Source organism: Symsagittifera roscoffensis, chromosome 8 (assembly GCF_963678635.1).
Source record: "Symsagittifera roscoffensis chromosome 8, txSymRosc1.1, whole genome shotgun sequence".
NCBI classification, from domain to species: Eukaryota; Metazoa; Xenacoelomorpha; order Acoela; family Convolutidae; genus Symsagittifera; species Symsagittifera roscoffensis.
The window spans coordinates 43,518,829-43,543,027 of record NC_087069.1 but is presented as its reverse complement, the minus strand read 5'-3'; the positions used below and the strand labels follow the sequence as shown (position 1 = coordinate 43,543,027).

The following is a 24,199-nucleotide window of genomic DNA, read 5'->3' as shown; positions in this document are numbered from 1 at the left end:
CTCTGGGGATTCATAAGAACTTAGTCGCCAGCCGATAAGTAAAAAACAATAGTTTTGAGTTCAGTTTCTTCATTATTAGCAAAATAAACACGCACTGAAACAGAGCCCATTTCTGGCAACTTAAAATAACAGCAAAGTGTAATTCAAGCAATTAGCAACGGCCGCTTGACGCTAAAACGCATAAAATTTGTTTGATATTTCGAGTAAATAATTCATAAAAATAGGCAACTTTAGCCAAAATTATGCTTCGATTGTACCTTTAGGCGAGCGAACAGGGTACTGCGCATTTCTCATTAAAACGGATAGCAAAGCCCATTTTCGTATGTTTTGCAAATCGATTATTCAGGTAATTCATTCAATACGACTGCCAAAAAAAATCAATTTGTTGAATCGTATGAACTTACAACTTAACAACTTGGTTTACCAAATTGGTAAAAATTAACGATGGTATCATTTTACTTTTTATCATCAATCAGATAGATAGGCAGTTTCCATTGCGTCCTAATAGTTTTTTTCTTCCGCAGTCGATTCCTGGATATGTTACCAAAATTTTTTCTTTAAACCTGAAAAAAAACGATTTGAAATTTTGGTTCGAAGGTGAGTCATAATATTTGTTCAAATAAATGTGGTTATTAATTACGACTGATAATTTAAAGATTACTGAATGTTTTATTTGATTGTTTTTTAGCTTTGTTTTTAAGGTGAGGATGTCGTTTTCTTGAAAATTTGCTATCAATTTTTGGACAACGTGTAGGCCGTCTCGTGGCCGTCCTGTATATGACAAGCAATTTTTCTGAACCAGCTAATGCTCATTAAAAGTAAATTTGCACGGGATCAATCTGCTATTTCTATCTGTTTTTCAGTTCTAGTTGTTAACCCGAAAAAAAACTATTCCAGTTTGATAACGGTTGCTTATCGCATGCGTAAAAACAATTCAAATAAAAACCGGCATATCTCGGAAAAAACTTATTAAAAAACGGCAGTTAAGAAAAAACTGAGCAGTCAGTTGGAGGAGAGACTTGCAACCTATGAGAGTATATTGACAGCAACCCACTATAGGTTTGGCATTTCCAATTTTGTGAAGTTTTATTTATCTATGCTCATTGAAAAGTTATATAAAATCTCAAAAAAAACGTAGTAACTTGAGAACTAAAAGCAATTGAGCAGCCTCACTTGAAGGCAAGATTTGCAACGCTTGAGAATGCCCTGACAGCGCCCAATTACAGGGTTGGGAATTTCAAGTTTGGCGAATATTTCAATTTCTGAGTTTTTTGAAAAGTTCTGAAAAATCATCCAAAATCGCATATCTCGCAAAATAAAAGGATTTGAGCTCAAGATACGAGGCAAGATTTGGAGTGAACGATCAAATTTGGAGGCAAGATGACAGAGATCAACTTAAAGGTCGGGAATTACAAATTGTTTAGATTTTTGAAATTAACTAGAAATTTTTCACAAAAATTGTCGTATAGCTTATAGCGTAAGTTTAGCTTATAGTATAGCGTATAGATATGTAGCTTAAACATGAAAAAAACTTTCGTTGAACAAGCCAAAATAATACGCTGAAAAAGCTTAAGCATGGCGAGATAGTGAAACCCGCATTTAAATATATAATAGATAACCCGCATTTAAATATATAATAGATAAGGCGCAAGCGTTTGCTGATCTAAAAGTGAAAAAAATTGCAATTACTTCCAAAAACTGGACCATGATTCTATTCAATGTCTTCGCTTTTATCTCAATGTGGACTATTCTACAAAACTGAATTACACGAGTGTAAAAGTTGAGTGTTAATTGTGATTTGTATAATAATTCAATCTGTTAAATCAATCAATAACGCAATCCAACGAAACTGCGCTAAACAACGTTTGTTAACCAAAAACGACAAGCACTAAATTAACTCGATTTCCATTTTATCAAACGTTCTCCCATTTTTTTTCAAGACTAACTTAAACTTACATCAAAGATCACATTTTTATGTTATAAAACTCATTTAACAGCAATTTCAACAAATCAATTCAACAATTTAATGGCAACGAAAATAAGCGAATGAACGGGTGTTTTGATGCAAACTTCTAAGGCACAATACTGAAAAATTAAGATGGAATTTCAAAACGACTTATAAAATTGGACGACTTTAATTCATATTTGTAATGCATTGCTACGCATTTAATGGCAAGGCGTTTAGGATTATAACAATGCACTACTTAACAAATAGTATATACTTAATAAATAGTAAAACATCATGATACAGATTATGAGCTTTGTTGAAATCAGGTCGCTAATTTGCAAACGGTATCGTTTTTCACCGTGTAACTTTTAAGTAGTAATTTCGATTCTAAATTTACCAGCTATTTTTAATCGTATGAACATTTTTAGTCTCGTATGAACATTTTTAGTCTCGTATGATCTTCGATTCCAGATTTTTGCAAGTTTCGATCTTTCAACCAGTCAAATTCTTTGTCTTGTCTCGACTGACTTCGTGTTTTGTTTCGTGTATTCACAACGACTAGGATATTTAAGCTTTAACTCCGTTTACTGGGGCTTTTCCAGTAATATTTCCGTTGGGAAGTGACCCTTTGTCATGACCTCCGTCATTTCCTGAAATAACTATTTATAAAACAAAAGAAACATCTCTATTTCATATGAACATTTAAAAACAAAGTCAAACTCAGCACACATTAATTTCCTTTCATTTTGTAACAGGCAGTCACTTCTTAAAAATTTTTCCGAATTTCCTCGTTTCGGTCAATTGTAAATTATTTCAAACTACAGAAAAATTTCGACCCTTTAAACAGGACCGTATATTACTGGACCAAAACTTCATTCATATACGTAGTGCGTTTGATATCAAAACTAGATAACCGTTCAAATGGGATGAATCTTCGTCACCATCATGTGTTCTCTTCTTTCCAGCTTCCCCACTCCCATGTCTGTTTCTTTGCGGCTTAGCACCTTGTTGACTCGAATTACCTCCGTCGCCGCCTTTCGAATGAGGTCCGTTATTCGATCTCCTTTGATTTCCACCCCCACTGCCCCCGCTGGTTGCGTTTCGCGATGACGACGACGTCGCTGGAGTTTCTCCGGCGCCCCCAGATGCTCCATTAACCCCTCCCGATTGCACGTTACCACCTTCGGCTCCAACTCGATCTTGAGGTCCATTCGTCGACGCTCTGTTGTTGTTGTTGCGTTTGTCGCCGTCAGCACCTACGTCTCCTGAAACTCTTCCGCCTAGACGTCCCGTGTCGAACTGACTCCCTCCACCTCCCCTTCCCCTGCCTCCTCTTGCCCTGAATCCTCCTCCTCCTCCGCGTCCTCTAGGAGGTCGGTCATCATGCTGATCTATCTCTGTATTCCCAATCGGCTCTGAAAAATAGCGATGTTGAATTTAAACCTAAATCTGAGGGAGCTGTTAAAAATTCCAAGGTTTTTTTAGAGCTTGATTCAAGTACATGAGTTTCGATAATGATAATTGGCAAAGTTTATTAGCCCATGATCTGCTATATAAGAACTCACCTCTTGAATCGGATGCAGACCTTCGTGGAGGTCCTCCCCTGCCCCCTCGCATATTGGGTGGTGGTCCCCCTCCCCTCATTCCCATTCCACCGCCATTCCCACCTCTTCCACCGCCTCTGAAGGGCTGTCCCCGGATGGGCATGGCGCCTCCCCTAGGCCCACCTCTAGAATAGCCACCCCCTCCTCGTTCTCCCCTTGGTCTTCCGTATCCTCCTCCTCTGAATGGGGGACCAAGTCGACTAACAGCCGCGACTCCCTGAAATCGATCACGTTTTCTTCGTCATTTCAGCTTTGGTAATTGGAGAGTACATTTTGCCTCCCTTTTATCAAATGAAATTGAATTGAACTCAAAAAGTGCATATATACCTTTAAGGACATTAATTTGTGCATTTATAAGCATGAATGCATTTCTTTTGTTAATTGAGCATTTTAAGACTTTTCCTGAAAAAAAATCACGACCCATATAAGAGTCTCTACTACGTTCATCGACTCTTAAAAAATTTGTGTCAAGCAAACAATATCGAAGTTAAATAAAGAAAATAGCCAACTGACAGTTGGAACATAGTAATGAACGCAAGTAAACATTGACTTTCTTGAAAAAATCTCGACTTTCTTGAAAAAATCTCGACTTTCTTGAAAAAAAAAACACTGACTTTCTTGAAAAAATCTCTACTTTCGAAATTCAAAGAAAACAATAGATGCCCTTCAAGCTCTTTGAATTTCTAGAACAATTTATGATTGGCGCTTTTTTGATAACATGAACCCAACTTGAAAAAACTGGATCAACAGGTAAACTTTTTATTCCGCTGGGAAATCTTAAAAATAAATTCCACTTTCGAAATTAGAAATCGTTTACGTTTTTTGCGCCATTTCCACGTTCGTATTTGGAGAGGGCTATTTACGTCACTTTCAGCAGATGAATTTCAATTGAACTCAAAAAGTGCATACATACCAAAGTGCATTCATAAAAGCATTAATACGTATGAATGCACATTGTAGTTATTAAAGCATTTTAATAAGACTTTTTCCTGAAAAAAAAAAACGAAAAAAGACCTATATAAAAGTTTTCACTTTGTTCATTACTCTAAATAAAAATTTCTACTCTTTTACTCGTGCAAAATCATCAAGCTTTCATCTGATGGACCCAAACCGACAACTTCGAATCAAATGATCGGCATACCTCTTAAATAAATTTGGGCAAAACTTTTTCAATTGATCAAACACCTCACCTGGTTCTGCAGCTGGTTGTTCAGTTTGTCTCGTTCATCCTTGACCGATTCGAGGTCTTTCAGGGTTTTGATTTTGTACTCGATCATCATCTTGGCAAGTTCGAACGCTTCTCTACTTCCAATGCACCACAGCGGAACCATGTGCTGAAACATCTTTCCTCATGAACAACAACAAAACTGAGATGCAAGTTACAAAGGGTAACTATCCGAAACCCATAGCCAAAAACTACACAAAAAAGTTTCTTCCATATTAACAGCTATATAAATATATCATAAGCCTCGAACTATCGACCAGGAAGGTATTTAAAAAATGAATGAATAAAAATCTGATGATCATAGCAAGTTTGTCCAGAACTTTTCCTAAATTATAGCTCATAGGTGACAGTTTCATACATTCTCTCGTAACTATAGAGGAATCAAAACAGGGAGTCGATAGTATTCAACTTACTTCTTGCGGAGCATCTAGCTCCCCTGGCGTAGCATTTGGATTCGGAGGAGGGGGAGGAGCTCCATCTTCAATTCTGATCTTGATGACCTATGTAAAACGAAACAATTCGTTTTCTAGAATCAAAGCAATTTCAAAAAGCTTACAATTTTCAGAAATGGTTTCTACTTTTTTCATCAATCTGTAACTGATTTTAATGAATGGAATTTTCGAATGATCCAAACGGTTCAAATAAAAGTGTCATGTAAACAAATCTTGGATCAAAAAAACACCAACCCATCAACTTCGATTGAAAATAGTTTATATTCGACAATTGTAAACATTGCCAACAGACTATTGGAAAAGATTCAACGAATGCAAGAAAACAAAAAAAAACTGACTTTTTTTTTTGAAAAAAATCAAATTTCAAAGAAAAACAAATTTTAAAGAAAAAAAGATAGCCCTAAAGCTCATTGAAGTTCTAGAACGAATTATGATTGACAATTTTTCTGATAATATTAACCCAATTTGAGAAAACTGGATCATTTGGTAAAAAAATTTCTGTGGCAAAATCTGAAAAATAAAATCCTCTTTCGAAAGTTGAAGTGGATTTCAATTTTAGATTTTTCCTGAAATACCAAAGAAAAAAATCATCACGACCTGTGTTCATATGTTCATTAACCATAGTCCACAATTTCAAAAAAAAATCAATTCACAATAACTTCGGTATACATCCAAAAGTAAACAGATAGGTAAATCTTTTACATCTCTAAATTATAAACCAGTTTGAGTACCTGTGTCTTGTCCACTATCTCCTGCAACATGCGTCCATTCCTCCCGATTACCCTGGAGATGAGCTCCTCCGGCACCATCACTGGCTCCTCCACAAACTCCAACATTGCCCTTGCTTTCTTGATTGAAGCCTCGCTCTAAACCACAGATCAAATTGTATTATAGTTATATTTATTTAAAAGTTAACAGCAGCGACCAGTCGCTAAATAAAGACCATTTGGTCAACCTGATTCAATGCATCGGTTTCTAAGCACTATCAAAATCTTACACAGAGGCAAAGCGGAGCTTCGCACACTTGCGATGCAAAAACATATTGCGCACACGATAGTTAAAGGAAAAAAAGACAGCAAAAGTCTGAATTAAGCGACAAAAACTTCATGGTTGCATAGAATGAAGTTGATAAACATCATTAAAAAGAAATGGAAATCATTTACCGAGCTGCAACAAATTTTGATTCGAAACCTGTTGAGCCGAAAACAAAACTGCTGTCATAGAAAATTTAAAGTTTAAATTTTTACGGGAAAAATATCTGGTACCCGATTGCAATAGCCTTGCTTATCGCAAGGGTTCACAACCCAGTGCTTGCTCTGATATTCGGATAATATCAGATTCAGCGCGGAACAGAAGTGTCAGAGAGCTCAAAATTCAAAAGTTTCAAAATTCAATTCTTGCAGTTTCAAGTATTTTTAAGTTTTGACCAAAAAAATGGTGTTTTGGACGCGCTCTCTTACTCAAAAACATAGCCAACATATATTTGGCTCAGAGTTAACGAACGCAAGAAAAGAGAAGAAACTGACACGTTTTTTTCGCAAATACTTCAACTTTCGAATTTCAAGGTAAAAATATATAACTTTTGAATTTCAAGAAGACTCTTTGAATTTCAAGAAAAACATATGATTGATAGTTTTTTGATAAAATTAACTCGATTTGAGCAAAATGGACCAATGGGTAAAATTTTTATTCAGCCGGGAAATCAAAAGATAAAGGAAATGAACTCATCTTGAAAAGAAATCATAATTCAAACCGCGAAAAATCAGATTTGAGCGTGACCAATTTTTAGAGAAATTTCCTGAACAAAATCATCACGACCTAAACAAGAGTCTACATTGCGTTCATCTACTCTTAAAAAATACAAATACCGCCCAGACTTGATTTCCCGGCCTTTGTCTTCCCATGCATTGCATTAACTCTGTGCCAAATGGGCAGAATCAAGCATTTAAATTCATGTTTCATTGAGAGACGAAACTCCAATCTCCAAGCGCAAGCACAGAAAAAGAAAAAACAAAGAAACTTTCAGCTACAGGATTCGACCCTTTGATATCCAAAGTTAGAAACTTACGTCTTCACAACTGCGCCATATCACCTACCGGTCTTGTAAACTAAACACCCGCCACCAATAAAGCGGATAAAACACTTGCAATTGAATTGCCAATTAGAATTAGGCAGTGCACAGACACTGGAATAAAGCATTAATTGAGCACTAAGATAAGAAAAAAAGAACTCGTTATATAACAGAAATTGCTTGTGCAATGAAGCAAGTTGACACACGTAACCTTATATGCAATTTTTTTGAACAAGTTCTTAACGAGAAACAATCTGGCGCCCGGTTGGAGAAGACCCTTGCCTATCACCGGGGTAGGGCAGCCGTGGTCGAGTGGGTTAGGCACATGTCTCTCAACACGAGAGTCATGCGTTCGAATCCCGCTTCGGTCACGGCTGGAGGGGTCCCAGTGTCATCCGCCTCCTCAAGGTGGGACCGGCTGCGGCGAAATGGATGACATCTCCCCCTCCCCCACGGTTGGTCTGCACTGAGCAGGCCGGGGGCTAATAAAAAAAAAAAAAAAAAAAAAAAAAAAAAAAAAAAAATCACCGGGGTACGTAGAGGTGAAGCTGCAATTCTCGAACACAAGCGAAAAAATAGCTCCAAAAAGGTTTAAAAACAAGAAGGAAAGGTAAAAATAAGCTTTAAAAAAACTTCCCATCTTCCGGAATCCAACCGGCGGAGATGAAAATTATAACTTCCTCGCATCTCCGCCATGTACGCTTTAAATAGGTAAACACTAGCCATTTTCACAGAGGCGAAACTGAACTTTGCAATCACAAGTGAGAAAACTGCAAAAATTAGCTGTAGAAAACTGGATCAATAGGCAAAATTTTTATTCCGCTGGGAATTCTGAAAATTAAAACCCAATTTTGAAATTAGAAGTTGATCACTTTTTTCCACGCTATTATTGTTCGATAGTGAGGTTTGCCTTACTTTTAACACAGAATGAACTGACCTTACATAAATCAAAGTCAAACCGAGAAAAAAAATTGAGAGTGATCAAACTTTAGGACTTATTCTGAAAGAAAAACCATCAGCACCTATTTAAGAGTCTGAACTACGTTCATCGACATTTAGCCAGACACAAGACTAATGCAGCAAACTTAAGCCAGACATAATGCTATTGCCGCAAAAGGGTCAACAAATGAGCGCTTTTATTTGCGAGTTGGGCAATGAGAAATTTTATGCTAGTTCGGTTACAAGTGGATTCGCAATATAACACTACACTCGATAGCTGAAGTGTGTAATGATACACACAATCACTGCTTAAATTGACGCAATGTAATGTGATGCACTTCTAAAACACTTACAATTACTAAACATTAAAACACTTACAATTACGAAATTAAAAATATGTTCTCTCTTAAAAAAAAAACAATTTTTTTTTTGCTTCTATAGCCATCAAAATTAATCCTTTATCTCTCTTTTACCTCTCCGTTGATGACGACTTCATACACATTTGGATCTCCACTCTGCTGATGTAACTCGACTGTGGACACTCCAGGTATGTCCCTGGCTGCACTGATATTCACCCCCCTGCCCCCTATGGCCAGGCCCACAAACTCCTGCTTGATTGTGAATGTCTCTGTGATACCACTAGAGCCACACAGCTTCGTTTGCTATGGAAAAAGAATAGAAGTCGTTACAGTGAGGCTTTTGAGACGGTTACAAACAACTTAAAAAAATTTACCCAAACTCACTTTTCGATTTAAAATTTACACGTTTTAACTGCGCAAATTATAGAAAAAGTCAGTTTATACCTAGCAAGGCAACAGTTTTTCCATGGAAAGCGTGGCTTAGTCATACACTTAAATTCGGAATAACAACAAAACTTTCAGTTACATTGAAATGTCCCAGTAAAGATTATCAGACCCTGAGTTCCTTAAAAACATACAGACATCAAGTACTCACTTCTAGCTTGTGGTTTGCGCGCTCTATGTCTGCGAACAGTTCACTTCTGGCCCTCAAGAAGCGGAAGTGTGTCTCGAATAAAAGGTTGATTTTCTTGTGCACCGTAGGGTCTAAAGACTGCAAACACAGGATCAAGTTAAAATCCTACCCTCAAACAGATTAATAATGACCTCCTCATTTAGATGTGATCAACATGTTTAGCAGTGACAGAAAAAATGCTCAATTCTGATACCCAAATTTGCTTTAAACTTTAGAATTACCAGCCAAATTAGTATTCGCTTGTATAGTTACTTTTTTTTATTACTAACGTCTCATTTAAGCTGGCATAACTATTAACATTTTGACTACTTTATAGTAAAAAAAACTTCAAATAGGAAAAGAAAAGTCTTGTTTCTGTGAGGGCTTTTTTTTCTACGAAAAAGTGGAGGTTCAAGATTAAAAAAACAATTTTTTGAAAATTGGGTAAGTCAAAATGAGATAAGTGTAAGTGAAGTGGAGTGTATGTGTGAGGCCTACTATTGCGAGGAGAGTGTCGTTTGCGGGGAGCACGAGACATGGTCCCACTAGAGCACAGAAGTCGGTGTGGTTGGCCTCGTCCTTCGCTCTGAACAAACAACATAATAAAAACACAAATCAGTCAACGCAAGTTTCCTTCGTGGCCAGAACGGTATAGGTAAATGACATACAGAAAAGCTGCTTGCGATAGATGAAACATATCCAGAGCAATTAAAAAATTATCCATGAACTCGTTAAACAGCTAGTTAATCTTTTGCTTTCCGAATTTAAAACATATCCAACAGACAGTTTTGGAAAAGAGTCAATGAACGCAAGGAAAAGAAACAATAAAAATTACATATTTTGAAAAACCGGGGGGGGGGGGGGGGGGGGATGGGAGGATTGATTCGAACAGTCTACAACTTTCGAACTTCAAAGAAAAAAATATATGGCCTTAGAGCTCTTTGAGTTTCTGAAACAATTTATATTTGACACATTTTGATAAAATTAACCTAATTTTAGAAAACGGGATCAACCGGTAAAATTTTGAAAGACGATGAAAAAACTCCAGGAAACGTATGTCTCTCGTGATCCTCGATTTGAGGCAACAAAATTCCCTGCATAAATTAGCACTTAGACAAAACTTCCTAAGCGGTTACAAGGCAACTGCAATTTTTTAGACTAAAAAAAACTGCGCTATAAATTTGGGCCGGGAACCTTTTAAAAGCGAAAAAAATATTGAAAACCAATAACCTGCATCTTTACAAAGGTTAGATACGGCACTCTAAATGAAGAAAACTCCCTAATCCGTCAAGTAAAACTCATTCTTTGGTAAGTAAATCGACAAAAAAATAAAATTTAAAAATTCCAAATCAGAAAAACAAGACCTAAGGCTCCCAAGGCAAGCACTTTATCATTCGACCAATTAGAAGAAAGGGCATATACGTTACTGACGTTCCAAAATAAAGCAAGGTCATTTTTCACAGATTTGAAAGACAAGTTGTTAACGGAAAAAAGCAGGTGAAGATTGCCGAGAACACAATTAAGAATTTACTTTTAAGAAACCGTGGCAAGCAAAAAAATCAATTTCTCTCGAAAAAAACAGCCAAAACAAAAAACTGCTCGTAAAAAAATATAACACCCAACTGAACTCCTCAAATCCAAAATAAGTGCCTTTACTACTTTTTCGAAAGAAACTGTCCCATCTAATCAAAAAGCAGATTTCTAAGCAGATTCATAACTTTTGTTTCGGGTTGATTTATGAAAATCTACGAACTTAAGCTTCTGAATAAATTCTCAATACAAATGAACTCAAAGTGACCTGATTATTAAATACAAATTATTGCAAGACAAAGAGTACATAATAAAACACAAGTGATATTATTGAATGGATGAGATTCGATTTTTCTATCACTGCATTTAGTTATGAAATTGAATCGGTAATGTTATTACAAGCAGAGCAGATCGAAGTGAGTAATTTCAAAAACAGCCAAAATTACACTTCACACAAGCAAAAAATCAACGATGAGTATAGTTGAGATGTCCGTTCGAGCAATTAGCTTCCCATTTCAGCTTTACAACACAGAGGCGAAGCTGAGCTGAGCTGAGCACCACTTGTGATACAAATACGAATGATATGATTAAAATCAAACGGAAAAATGAAAAAAAAAACTTCAAAAAATCATTTTTGTCAATAAAAAATTGCAACAAAGCCCAAAATATCCGGAACAAATTGCCTGCAAGATTAGAATTTTTTCAAAGAGCTTTGAGAATGCTATGAAGAAGTCAAAAAGTCCTTACCTTACTGCGGTACTAAGCAGACAAAAAGCAGACAGACAATTATCTAATTAGCCAAAATTTTCTATTTCCAAAAAAACGGGTCTCAATTGGAGTCGAACTCCCGTGATTTGTCGCCTCAAGAATGGATGTTACAGCAACTTGGAATACAGCTAAGCCATCGAGCTACGGGAACCAAGCCGAATAAAAAACAGACGGACGATAGTCCGAAAAAGCACAAAAACTGTAGTTTGCAAAAAAAAGGCCCGGCCGGATTCGAACCGCAAGCCTTTGCTGTCTCACGCTGTTGTTTAATCTCTACGCCAGATGCGCAGGATGGTTGATAAGATTTGAATTTATTATAACCAACCAAGCTGTAACAAAGCCGAAAACACCTGAGCAGAAACCCTTCATGCCGCAAAAAAAGTTTTAAAAAAATCGTCCCTTTTCCCCGCAGAACACACACACACTCGCACAAACACTTATTTCGGATGTAACGACGCAATAAGAGTAAACCAAATCAATACTATTTCAGCCAAAAATTATTAAGCCGATAAAAAAAAGACAAAAAAAGGAAAAAAAAACTGGTAAAATTACAACCAATGTGAAAAGCAAATTTCCATTCGGCCGGATTTTTAAAATACCAAAAGCAACTGCAGTGAAAATTGTTTCAATCTAAAATAACCAATTCTTAGATGCGCAACAAAGCCGACAAAACAAGCAGACAAACCTGAGGCCGAAACTTTTTTGATCCGGAATATTTAATGTTTGAAAAAAACTTATCCTGGTCAGATTCGAACCCAGGACCTTTGCCGTCCCAGGCGTCTTCGTTACTACCAGGCTAGGTAAGCAAGAGGCACTACAAAAATTAAATTACTTATGAACTTAGATACATTAGGAGTCCAATGAGTCTTGTGGACAAAGTTGTTTACGGGAAAAAAAGTCCAGAAAAATTTTATATTTGAGGGCAGGTTTTGGGAAACGCGAAAAACAACAAAAGAATGCTTAGCAAAACAATTGAGTTTTAAATAAGCAACGGAACAAAACTTAGGAAGTGAAAACAACGCTGACAATCTATGAGCAGACAACAGTATCTCATAAATAAAAACTTATTTTACACACTTTTAAAAAAACTTAAGTCCCCCTGAAACTACACTGATCAACGTTTGCAACTACCATGATACTAGCTATCAGCACAAGAAAAATCCGTGAAGTCGCACATAAGCCGACAAAACTCAAGCAGACAAAGGAAAGTGCGACCATTCAATTTTTACCGGAAAAAATTTCTATTTCATACATATTGAAAAAAATCAAAGTCCTGCCGCGCCTCTCATCTTAGAATGCAAAATCAACCGCGTTATACCCAGACAAGTGAGAAGGAACCTGGAAGTTGTCAGGGTTCATTAGTATAACAGGTTCAATTGCTTGTAAGAAAAGTTGTTTACGAGAAAAAAAGTGTAGATTCCGATCACAATAAAATTGTTTTCGTGTAACTAACGAAAAATTAAGCCGACAAATAGTAAACACAGAGGCTGTGCGAAGTATTGCACTACTTGCGCTACAGCACAAACATAACCTAACAAACTAACCGACAAAAATTGAAACAAAAGCAGACGAAAAATGTTTTTCAATTTTTTTATGAGTCGGAAAAATCGCTGTACCAAAAACTTTACTATGTTTGTCCCGATCTTTCCGAGCAACTTCAGTAAAAAGTTTCCAGAAACACGCCAATTAAAACAATTGAAGGTTAAAATAGCATTAAAAAACATTACGAAGCGATAATCCTGGAGCAGACACAACACTATTTTCTTAAGAAAAACCCCTAGAACATTGTATTGTTTTTTGCACATCAAACTACTCATAAACAGACAGCTTAGCTGGATAAGTCGAAACTTTCTCAGCCAAAGAAGTAAAAAAGAAAAAATGAAAATAAACGATAAACTGAAATCGGGCATTTAAAATAGAGACATACTCAAATTTAGAATGTTTGTTGATTAAAGTACAGGTGCAGATGACCACTAGCTTCAATCATCCTGTAAAAAAAGGTATCTATGAGATGTAATTTTGTAGCAGCTGGTGGCAAGACTCTTGTTTTTTGCATGGGTAAGCAAAAACGACGCAGACGAACTCATAACCCTTATCAAAAAGTTTTCATTCAAACTTTTTGGTTTGTAAGTTAAAAAAGTCTTATTTGAGCGCTGTACTAACATCGTAAAATTATTATTAAAGAAAAAAAACTGCAAGATGATCAGAAAAAAATTGAAACGAAAACAAATTCAAAACAAAACAGAACTTTTCAATACGCTCTCAATCAAAAACTGTTTAGTTTTTTTAACTTTCAAAATATATACTCAGAAAGAGTAATTGCATCAGATAGTTAATTGAAATTAAGCATGCTGTGGCTGCTTGCAGTTCAAAGAAAATTTTAAAAAAAATTATAAACTCAAACAAATCTAAATGAACATTACCAATTTTTGGAAACTTTTCAACTTTCGGGTTTCACACAAAAGGTTACATCACCTTAAAATTTTTGAATTTCAAGATTCTTTTATGCTTTTTACTTGGTTCACAACATTTAACCAACTTCAAAAAGTCGGATCGAAGATTAACTAATTATTTAGTTGCAAGTTCTAGGAATTAAATTCAATTTTGAATTTGGAGCTTATTGAATTATAGGCTTGCTGCGCTTGAAAAATAGAACGCATATCAAAAAAATCAAATCAGGACGACAAAATGCTAAACTTGAGTGAAAAAAAAATAGTTTTTAAATTTCAGATTTTTTTATGCTTTTTACTTGGTTGACAACATTTACCCAACTTCAAAAAACGGATCGAAGGTTAACTAATTATTCAGTTGCAAGTTCTAGGAATTAAATGCAATGTTGAATTTGGAGCTTATTGAATTATAGGCTTGATCCGCTTGAAAAATATAACGAATATCAAAAAATCAAATCAGGACGACAAAATGCAAAAACTTGAGTGAAAAAGATTAGAATTTTTTTTAAAAAAAGACAACGTAATTTAGTAAAAATTCACATCTTCAATTGCATGAAAGTAGACTTATTAAAAACGGGCTCCATTGACCGTATGTTAATAACTCTACTTCCAATTTTCAAAATAAATGAAAAAAGTGAAGCCATTTTTACCCGTTTTTCTATTATCATATCAATGCTGAAAATATACTTGGTGAAAACTCACTTCGTTCCTTGACACTAAATAATGTCAAATGGGAAAGAAACAACAATTAAGGCTTTGACGGTTCATTGGGCTCATGTCATGTCCGTTCATTCAGGATTCCTTAAAAAAGCTATTGAAAATTATATTCTATCTTCACGGCACAATAACTCCGTAAACTCAATAATTGAAGTAGCTGCACTGTTATTAAAGCACAAAACAGTTGATAATTTACCATAATTTACAGAGAAAGAAAAGCTCTGAATATCTAGCCCCTAATTGATTAATTTTTCATCGCAGACGAATTTTGCGACAATAGTAGCAATCAAAACATATTTAGCCGATTGCGTAGCAACTGGGTTCTCTTGTTTGGCTTTCTTTAGACAAACTGAACTAGTCGATAAATATTGTTTGTGAACTTATTACGCTTTCGTCGTTTCACTCGACCAGAAAATCCCGGATAATCAGGCATCAGAAAAAAAACGGGAAACTAAGCCGAGACAAATTAATTTCACAAATTTTTTCGATGCATTTTCCATTAAAAACTTCAAAGGTTTTGTCAAGTTTCAAATTATATACACAGATCGAGTAATTGCATCAAGTAAATAATTAAAACCTTAATGAGTTTAAGCACGCCGCGGCTTCTTGCAGTCAACATTCCTTAGTTGTCACTTTCTTACTAAAGCGTAATAACAGTTGTGAACGGAAAAAAATGTCTTGTTCCTGATTACAACACACTTGCTACAATTTTTTATCGCACACAATTTTTGGTAATATAATAGTAGTCCGAACAGGTTGTACAAAAAATTCTTTTCGTTTCTCTTCTTTAGTTTTTTTTAAATTGGAAACAGTCGAAAAATGTTGTTTGTGAAGCAATCACGCTTTCGTGATTTCATTAGACCAGAAAATCCGGGATAATGAAGCGTTGGCGATAACTACTTACGTCAAAGGTTCCAGTGAACAATGTTCCTGATATCTTCAAAACAAACCCCAAAATACAGAAGGATTGTTTATAGACAGGGTTGCCACGGGAAACATTACCCATCACAAAGAATTTTCTACAGACAGGGTTGCCACGGATCCCATTACCCATCACGAAGAATTTTTTATACACAGGGTTGGCACGGTTTTTTTTAGAATTTCTCCATCACTTTCATGACAAAATTTCAGTTATCGAACACAACGAATTTTTTATAGACAGGGGGTAGCCACGGGTCTTCATGACAAAATTTCAGTTATCATCCATCAGAAAAAAAAAACACTGCCATAGAATTTTTAAAATATTACATGCCAGACATTTTTCCAAAACTTTGGAAAAGTTTTCTCCAACCAGTGATGGAGAAATCTTTGGAAAAAATCCGAAATAATGAAGCGTCAGCCATAACTACTTACGTTGAAGTTTCCAGAAAACAATGTTCCTGATATCTTCAAAACAAACTCAAAAATACAGAAGAACTTTTTATAGACAGGGTATCCACGGGTGTTTTTAAGATTTCTCCATCACTTTCATGACAAAATTTCAGTTATTATCCATCACAAAGAATTTTTTATAGACAGGGTTGCCACGGGTCCCATTACCCATCACGAAGAACTTTTTATAGCAGGGTTGCCACGGGTCTTCATGACAAAATTTCAGTTATCATCCATCAGAAAAAAAACACTGCCATCGAATTTTTAAAATATTACATGCCAGACATTTTTCCAAAACTTTGGAAAAGTTTTCTCCAACCAGTGATGGAGAAATCTTTGGAAAAAATCCGAAATAATGAAGCGTCAGCCATAACTACTTACGTTGAAGTTTCCAGAAAACAATGTTCCTGATATCTTCAAAACAAACTCAAAAATACAGAAGAACTTTTTATAGACAGGGTATCCACGGGTGTTTTTAAGATTTCTCCATCACTTTCATGACAAAATTTCAGTTATTATCAATCACAAAGAATTTTTTATAGACAGGGTTGCCACGGGTCCCATTACCCATCACGAAGAACTTTTTATAGCAGGGTTGCCACGGGTCTTCATGACAAAATTTCAGTTATCATCCATCAGAAAAAAAACACTGCCATAGAATTTTTTAAATATTACATGCCAGACATTTTTCCAAAACTTTGGAAAAGTTTTCTCCAACCAGTGATGGAGAAATCTTTGGAAAAAATCCGAAATAAAGAAGCGTCAGCCATAACTACTTACGTTGAAGTTTCCAGAAAACAATGTTCCTGATATCTTCAAAACAAACTCAAAAATACAGAAGAACTTTTTATAGACAGGGTATCCACGGGTCTTTTTAAGATTTCTCCATCACTTTCATGACAAAATTTCAGTTATTATCCATCACAAAGAATTTTTTATAGACAGGGTTGCCACGGGTCTCATTACCCATCACGAAGAACTTTTTATAGACAGGGTTGCCACGGGTCTTCATGACAAAATTTCAGTTATCACCCATCACGAAAAGAAAATACTGCCATAGAATTTTTTGCTAAAAATGCTACCAGCCAGAAATTTTTCCAAAAAACTTCGGAACAAATTTTCTCCATCCAGTGATAGAGAAATCTTCGGGAAAAAAATCCGAAATAATGAATCGTCAGTCATAACTACTTACGTTGAAGTTTCCAGAAAACAATGCTCCTGATATCTTCAAAACACACCCAAAAATACAGAAAATTTTTTCATAGACAGGGTTACCACGGGAATTTTTAAGATTTATTCATCACTTCCATGACAAACTTTCATTTATTATCCATCACGAAAAAAAACACTGCCATAGATTTTTTTAGCTTAAAAGATTACATGCTAGGCATTTTCCAAAAAAAAAACAATGAACTTAACCACCTAAATCCGTTTTGAATTTTCAGAGCACGCAAACAGTTTTAAAATTTCTTTCCATTTCATACCTTGCTTATTCGTGGCAACTTAATGACACTGGCAACCCGATAGAAAACAATTTGCAATCAGCAATTTCATTGGACACTAAACTAAACATTTAAATTCATTTTGAACACCAATCATCACTGCGACAGGGACAACACAATCATAATCAATTCTTCTGGTACACTGAGAATGGTTTTGATAACTTACAACTCAAGAATCCGGTTGTCATCACATGGAAATTCAAACACTTGGAAGCTGTCTTTCGTCAGGGGTGGTCTGAAATAAATCGAAGTCCTTCATTATCTTTAAACTCATTTTCACCTTCCTTTACACTTCCCTAATTTATAAAATTCCAAGGGTTTTTTGACTGGGTGAAATGATGAAGGACAACTGTATAATGAACATTATAATGAAGAGAATAAAAGAAAGAATAAAAGATAATCTCCAATAAATGAAAAAAAAAGGAGGTGAAAAACATCTTTTTTTGCCAAAAAAAAAACAAAACTAATGAAACTTAGACAAGAAACATATTAAACAAAAAAAATAAATTTGGATAAATCTCTTCTTCAGAACCTGTGCCAAATTAAGATAACTTCGCTCAGGAATTGGGTATAATTATCATAGAGGCGAAACTTTGCGTTACATGACATAAAAAATCGCTTCTTTTACTGAAGCCTGTCGATTTTATAATCAATATATGGATAATATGCAATAGAGCAAACGCTCTATACCATTACACTTTTACTTAAGAATATTTACGCGACAGCAAAAAGCATAGCTTGTACTATTGAAATGAGCCGCAAACATTTCACTTTTAGACAGCTGAAAAAGGGGCTGCGCTAGTATAGCACTACCCTCCGTTGTATAAATATTTGACATGAATTTTAGATGACGAATAATTAACCCACTTTTTGCTGGGTCTTCTGAAGGTTCCATTGCTGACAACTTCCGGTGTTGTTTGTCCATCAGGGAGCAACACATCCACTTGAATCCACTGGAACCAAATTAAAATGAATCGGGAGCTGTTTCAAAAACTGAACAGAAAAGGTTTATATTCCCGTTTGATGGAGATACCGAATATTAGAAACTTATTTTCAGTAATTTTATACATTGTTTATCTCCAGGAATTGTAAATCAAAACTTAGCTGTTTAGCTTTAATTCAATTTCTGTTGATAATGACTTCGCTTTTGTGCAAAAGTTGTTCAGCCAATAGGAAAGTCTAACGATGCTGATAGGTTTAAATTTTTCCATCATTCGGTCCTTCCATCATGAGAATGACCCCTTCCGGTTCCAAAATTCTTGCTAATCGCAACCATAAATACTTTTCGAGCCGATTGAGTTGAAAAACAAACTTTTAAAACCCATAAAGCTCGTTTACAAAATATATCGCAACAGATGAACAATTCAAATATTTTGCGCGTTTTTAGGTTACATTTCATAGAATACGCAAAGAAGCTGAATGAATTATCATTTACTGTGTCTCCTTTCTTTTTGACCCTCGCTCGCCACCAAGCTGCCGGTTCATTGTCTCTAGTTGTTACAAAAACTTCCAACTCCTCCTGCAGTTGAAGCAAGCCAATGTCAAGGTTAGACGTTTCACTTGGCTCACGGAGGTAATTGAAAGGAACTACATGTTCTTGTGTGCTGCAAAAAAAAACATTTAACATCAAACGCAAATCCTCACTCAATGACACTTTTTCAATGCAAAAATGATGGGATGGGTTAAACAACAAATTTAGATAAATAATCGCTATTGAAATGCAATTATTTCTCCAATAATAAAAGGACAAAATTCTAAGGTTATTTAACTAATGTATTACAATTAATTTTTTGTGGAAACCAATATTTTATGACATTTTTTTAACAATTTTTTTTCAGAAAAATCTTTCTAGTTCAATTTCATCGCACTAAATTGCCAAGTATGTATTTTAAACCGCGTTCTAACCTGCTTTCATATTTGACTTTGGCTGTGTCATCTTTAATCGCTACAATGAAGCCCTAAAGAGTATATATAAATAATCAGAAACCATCATCGAATGAATCTTCAGTTAAAGCGGCATCGAGTAACAAAGAGCCAAGAGCCTCTCGGGCTAACACCTCCATCGTCCTTAACAATCGTCAGAAAATCTGATTGAACTATTTTTCAAAACCTACTAAAAACGTTATTGATCAGCCAATAGGACTTAATTGTCCATATCTTAGATTTCACAGCGAGTTTACAGCTGAGTTGAATTAATTGTCAAATAAAGTTCACCTTGTAATACGCTGAATTATCGTTGCGAATTTCCACTTTCAACATCACAGTAATCTGAAAAGTCCAAAACCTGGCTTAAGTAGCTCAAGACATTCTTAGTTTTAAAATGATTCAACAGCACTCGAAGACAAAATCTGTCAATTATTACCATTTCCGATCACTGAAAATGAGAAGGACCTTTGTATTAGGATTTGCTTCAGTTTTTTCTTTTTTTTTTCACGGAAAATCAGGCACCACAATAATCATCGGATTGCGTGATATATTACATTTAAAGTTTTTTAGTCCTCATTCGAACGGCATTAAAAACCATTGAAAAGCTACCGGAGTTGATATGCTCAAGATCTTGTGACACTACGAAACGACTATAGGAGGCAATGCCTCACAGTTATCATAAATTTAAATTGACTTAAAAACATTTCAAGATGTTTGCTGCGTCGAGAATAACCTGTGTCGAGCTTATTCTTATTAAAGTATTATTCTTATTTCGATCGAGCAAAGCCAGCAAGTAGGTCATATAGTAGCTTATGATTCAAGCGGAAGCCACAAGATTTCGTTCGAAGTTTCTTTGACCGCTTTCTTGAGAAAAAAATTCCGCAAAATCAACATAGTTTTCTGTGGAAAAAGATTTAGAACAGCCGAAATCACATAATATACTAAAACTTTTGAAAAGGACTAAGCTGGAGGCCGCGAACAAAAAACGACACAACCACACCGCGAACAAAAAGCGACACAATTTGAAAAGGTAACTGAGTTAAACGTTTTCGCGCTTTGTGCATCATCAGCACTTTAAACTTTTTACATTGTTAACAAAATGATTTCAAAAACCTAACGAAATGATAAATTTTCTTTTGAACAATCAAATTACGTAACCTTTAATAAAATTTTCCATTAAGCTTCTGAGATAGTTTAAAGTTTTGCTGTTTTCCGTTATAACTTTTTGTTTCGGGACTAGTTTCAAATCTGAAATGTCAGTTATTTGAATTTTCTAGCCATATTTTTATATGGACTCCAAATTAGGTGGCAGTGAATACACAGACGAGAAGAAATGAAATTAGCGAGGCACAGCAGATTAGGTTAAGATCCACGTGGTGGTGGAGGCAGAGGCCTGGAGGACAGCCTGTATAGATAAGCAAAAAATATACAAACAAGGAATGCACCTAACGACTAGTCCTTTCTTTACCTGGTATCTCTATGAGCACCTGATCAAAACATAGATAAAATTTTGAGAAGAGCACAAAAAGAAACGAACACTCAACTATCCAGGGTGATCTTGGAGAAACAAAACTTGACTCTGATGAGAGTATAAATTGCCTTGATGTAAAAAATCTGGACACTAAAGTTCCAGACTGAGAAGATGATGAAATATCCTCGGAGATTGTATGAGCTACCCAACTCGCAAAACAAAAAATAATAATAAGTTTGGCTTTGAGGATGAAGCAATTTTGATTGAAACGTTTTGTGGTATAAACAAAAAGATGCTCCGGCAATGGGCGCCTCCCTTGCTGTTATTTTAGCCAAGAGGTGGCCGAAAGACTTCGAATCTGCATTAATGATAGAACTACTTAAAATGACCAACGAAGATCTAAGTCTAGTCTGCCTTGGGTGTCGAAAAAAGTAACATGTGGAACTAAGGTTCATAAAGCGCAGCTGGGTTGAAATGTTAACACTTAAATTGTGGTAACGTATCGCACTTCGAAAGCGCACACACTGCTGAAACAGTATGGAATTACAGGACATGCTTAAGACAACCAAAAACGTATCGGTTTGGGATGTGTTAAAATTTAAATAAGATATTTGGATGACATAGTTAGAACTGATAGGACGATCCTGGTGTATATTTTGGCACTGGGCAATACATATCACTCATGGGTGTTACCAGAATTCCACAAAAACCGGTTGTAATCTTAATTTTAGAAGGTGCACTTTTTAGAGTTACGATCGAAATGTGAGAGGGGACGGTCAATCGGGTTTCTAGAAGTAGTTCATCTTAAGTAAATTTTGACAGAGCAATGTCACAAAACCGATTACAACAGATTGAAACTCAATATTGGGAAAATTGGTCGGATTGAGGACAAGAAAGTTAAGATATACTTAGTACTTCCAGCATCAAATCAGAGAAACGAGAAATGGTCGAAACACTCTCCCCCAGTTTGACACTGCTACTTCGAGGCAATCCATTGTAACTACGAGCTGTGAGAGCGTCATAAACTTGGGGCACAAACAATTTTTACTGCCAAAAAATTAAAAATAATGCTTGCCATTTCTCAAAACTTGCATTGCGCCTGAATTGAAATCCAAAGTCATGTAAAAGCTTACGTTTATTGGATCGTTCTTCAACTATGTCGGGCAGAAAATGCGACAAGAAGCTAAGAGTACACACGCACTCTACAAAGAGGACTCCCCTGTAGGACAGCATTTGCAAGCATGTGGATAGGAGGTTAGCAGAGTTGCTGAGACTATAAAGACTTGACAGACAACACCCAAAAATCCCTCAAATAGAAGCTTTGCAAAACTGGAGGGAAAGACCGGAAACGAACACGGGCGAAGATTTCAGGAACCGATAGCAAACAGGCTTGAAAATAGTTCCGGAACAAAATTTCACTGGAAAAAGAACAAATACCAAAAATGTTAGCAATTCAGCAAAATGTTAATAGTTATTTAATACTGTTAAATAACTATAGCGGTGTTGCTTTGATTGGTTGACTTTTGGAAGTGTCTTGTAGAGACCTTGTTTCATTTTCTCTTGATCTATGATCATCTTTTAAAAATTGTTTGTTTTTAAATTCAATGATGTACAAAAGGTGTGTAATCATTTTCTCGTTTTTTTGCCTTCTAATTTTATTGCGCTACTTGCATATCAACCAGGTATCCTTGTCATTTCGACCATTAAACTTTGTATTCGAGTGTGTTTTTGAAGTTTTTTTTGTCCACGCGAAATCTGGTACGATAAAAAATCATCAGAATGGGTCAGAATTAAAAAAAATATCATCAAACTATCAGCATGAAACCCTTTCGACAGCATTTTTGTCAATAAAAAATTCCAAAACATGTAATGTCGAGACAAAAGTGTCGTTTGAAATTTTTGAGTTTTAGTCTAATTTCGAGCGAGTAGATCTTTTAAAAGGATAAGCCATAAGACTTTTATTCGGGACTTTTAACGCTAATTTTACTCCAATAAAATCAGTTTTCGATTTAGTTAACGCAATCTTGGAAATAAAACATTTCAGAAATTCAGTTAAATTCTAGCAAAGAAAATATATAAAAATTTTCAAAACATTTCCAGTTGGTTTTCGACAAAAACAGTAGTCAAATATGATTATTTTACTATTTCTATCGAATATAGCCTATTTTACGACTAGTATCGCCTGTTTGCTTTTTTCAGTACTATCGAATCGTTTTGGTCTTTCACTCAGATCCGTTAATAACACCATGCACAAAATACGACACTTATACAAATATAAACGTTTCGTTGTTCTTTTTGAAAACTACCGTCAGAACATTCTGAGCTACTGCACAGCAGCCAATTATCGATTTACATGTTCTTGTTGCTGCGGATTTACAGAATTGGATTGAGAGCAGTCGTTCCCTCATTATCTTCTACAAAATTGTCAACAGGGCAAATGATAACTCGCAACAGCGAGTTGCCAGGTGCATAAGTTAATCTCAGAGAACTTTTCGTCCAAGAACTTCACCTCAGTGAAAAAGAAATTCACAACTTTTCAAACAAACTCTTACAGTGAAAATTAGGTTTTAGTGGTAATTGTTCAAAATAAACAATATTTTGTCCCAAAAAGGATTCGTTTTGGTCAATATTCAGAGTCAGTTTTGACACTAGAGTGCTACACCAATGCTATAATCGCTCGGAAAGTATACACATAAGCAAAGAAGAACTTCGCAAGACTTTGGATGCAAAAAACACACTGCCCTATAAAATATTGAATGAAAAAAGTTGAAACATTTCTGAAAAATTATGTAAAAAATTATGTAAAACATTACTTGAAAAAATAATTTGACAAAAGTTGAAAAATTACAGCTACAAAAACTTCATATTTGCATCAAATGAAGTTCATGAACAGGCCTTAAAAGAACAAATGATTTTAAGAGCGGCAACAAAGTCGACAAACTTTGAGCAAAAACCTGTTGTCATAAAAAATTTCATTAAATTTATGTTTATACGAAGGAAGCTATGTGTTATGTTTATAATAGGGAAGCTAAAAGTTTATAAAAAATGATTTCAGTTCGAGTCCCGATTGTTAATACGACCCATCCAAACTGAAACACAATCCCAAACGGATTTATTTCTATATATTTGCCCTCGAAATTACGCAAAATAAGTTGACTAAGTCGATATAACTTATTGAAAAGGCACGTATTCACAGCGCCAAATTAAAAAAACTATTCACAGCGCCGAAAACTGAAAATCTATTCACAGAGTC

The 24,199-nt window shown here is 35.4% G+C and overlaps 2 protein-coding genes across 3 annotated transcripts in view; one reads left to right on the top strand and one right to left on the bottom strand.

Annotated features, from left to right (window-relative positions):
• LOC134852995 (BCAS3 microtubule associated cell migration factor-like) overlaps positions 1-24,199 on the top strand; it is a gene marked incomplete at its 3' end in the record, with an annotated part of 307,656 nt that overhangs the window by 168,392 nt on the left and 115,065 nt on the right.
• On the bottom strand, positions 1,781-19,829 carry LOC134853052 (RNA-binding protein FXR1-like). 2 transcript variants are annotated; one of them, XM_063868980.1, is made up of 15 exons: positions 19,764-19,829; positions 19,455-19,507; positions 18,985-19,153; positions 18,417-18,502; positions 17,716-17,784; positions 15,581-15,613; positions 9,710-9,797; positions 9,194-9,310; positions 8,713-8,901; positions 5,961-6,095; positions 5,191-5,277; positions 4,743-4,886; positions 3,514-3,769; positions 2,863-3,363; positions 1,781-2,598 (listed from the first exon to the last, which is right to left on the bottom strand). In XM_063868980.1, exons 1-15 carry the CDS (start codon positions 19,806-19,808, stop codon positions 2,516-2,518), a joined length of 2,055 nt encoding a protein of 684 aa, XP_063725050.1. In that variant the 5' UTR covers positions 19,809-19,829; the 3' UTR covers positions 1,781-2,515. The 2 variants fall into 2 exon arrangements, with proteins under 2 accessions (XP_063725050.1, XP_063725051.1); XM_063868981.1 differs by lacking the exon at positions 15,581-15,613.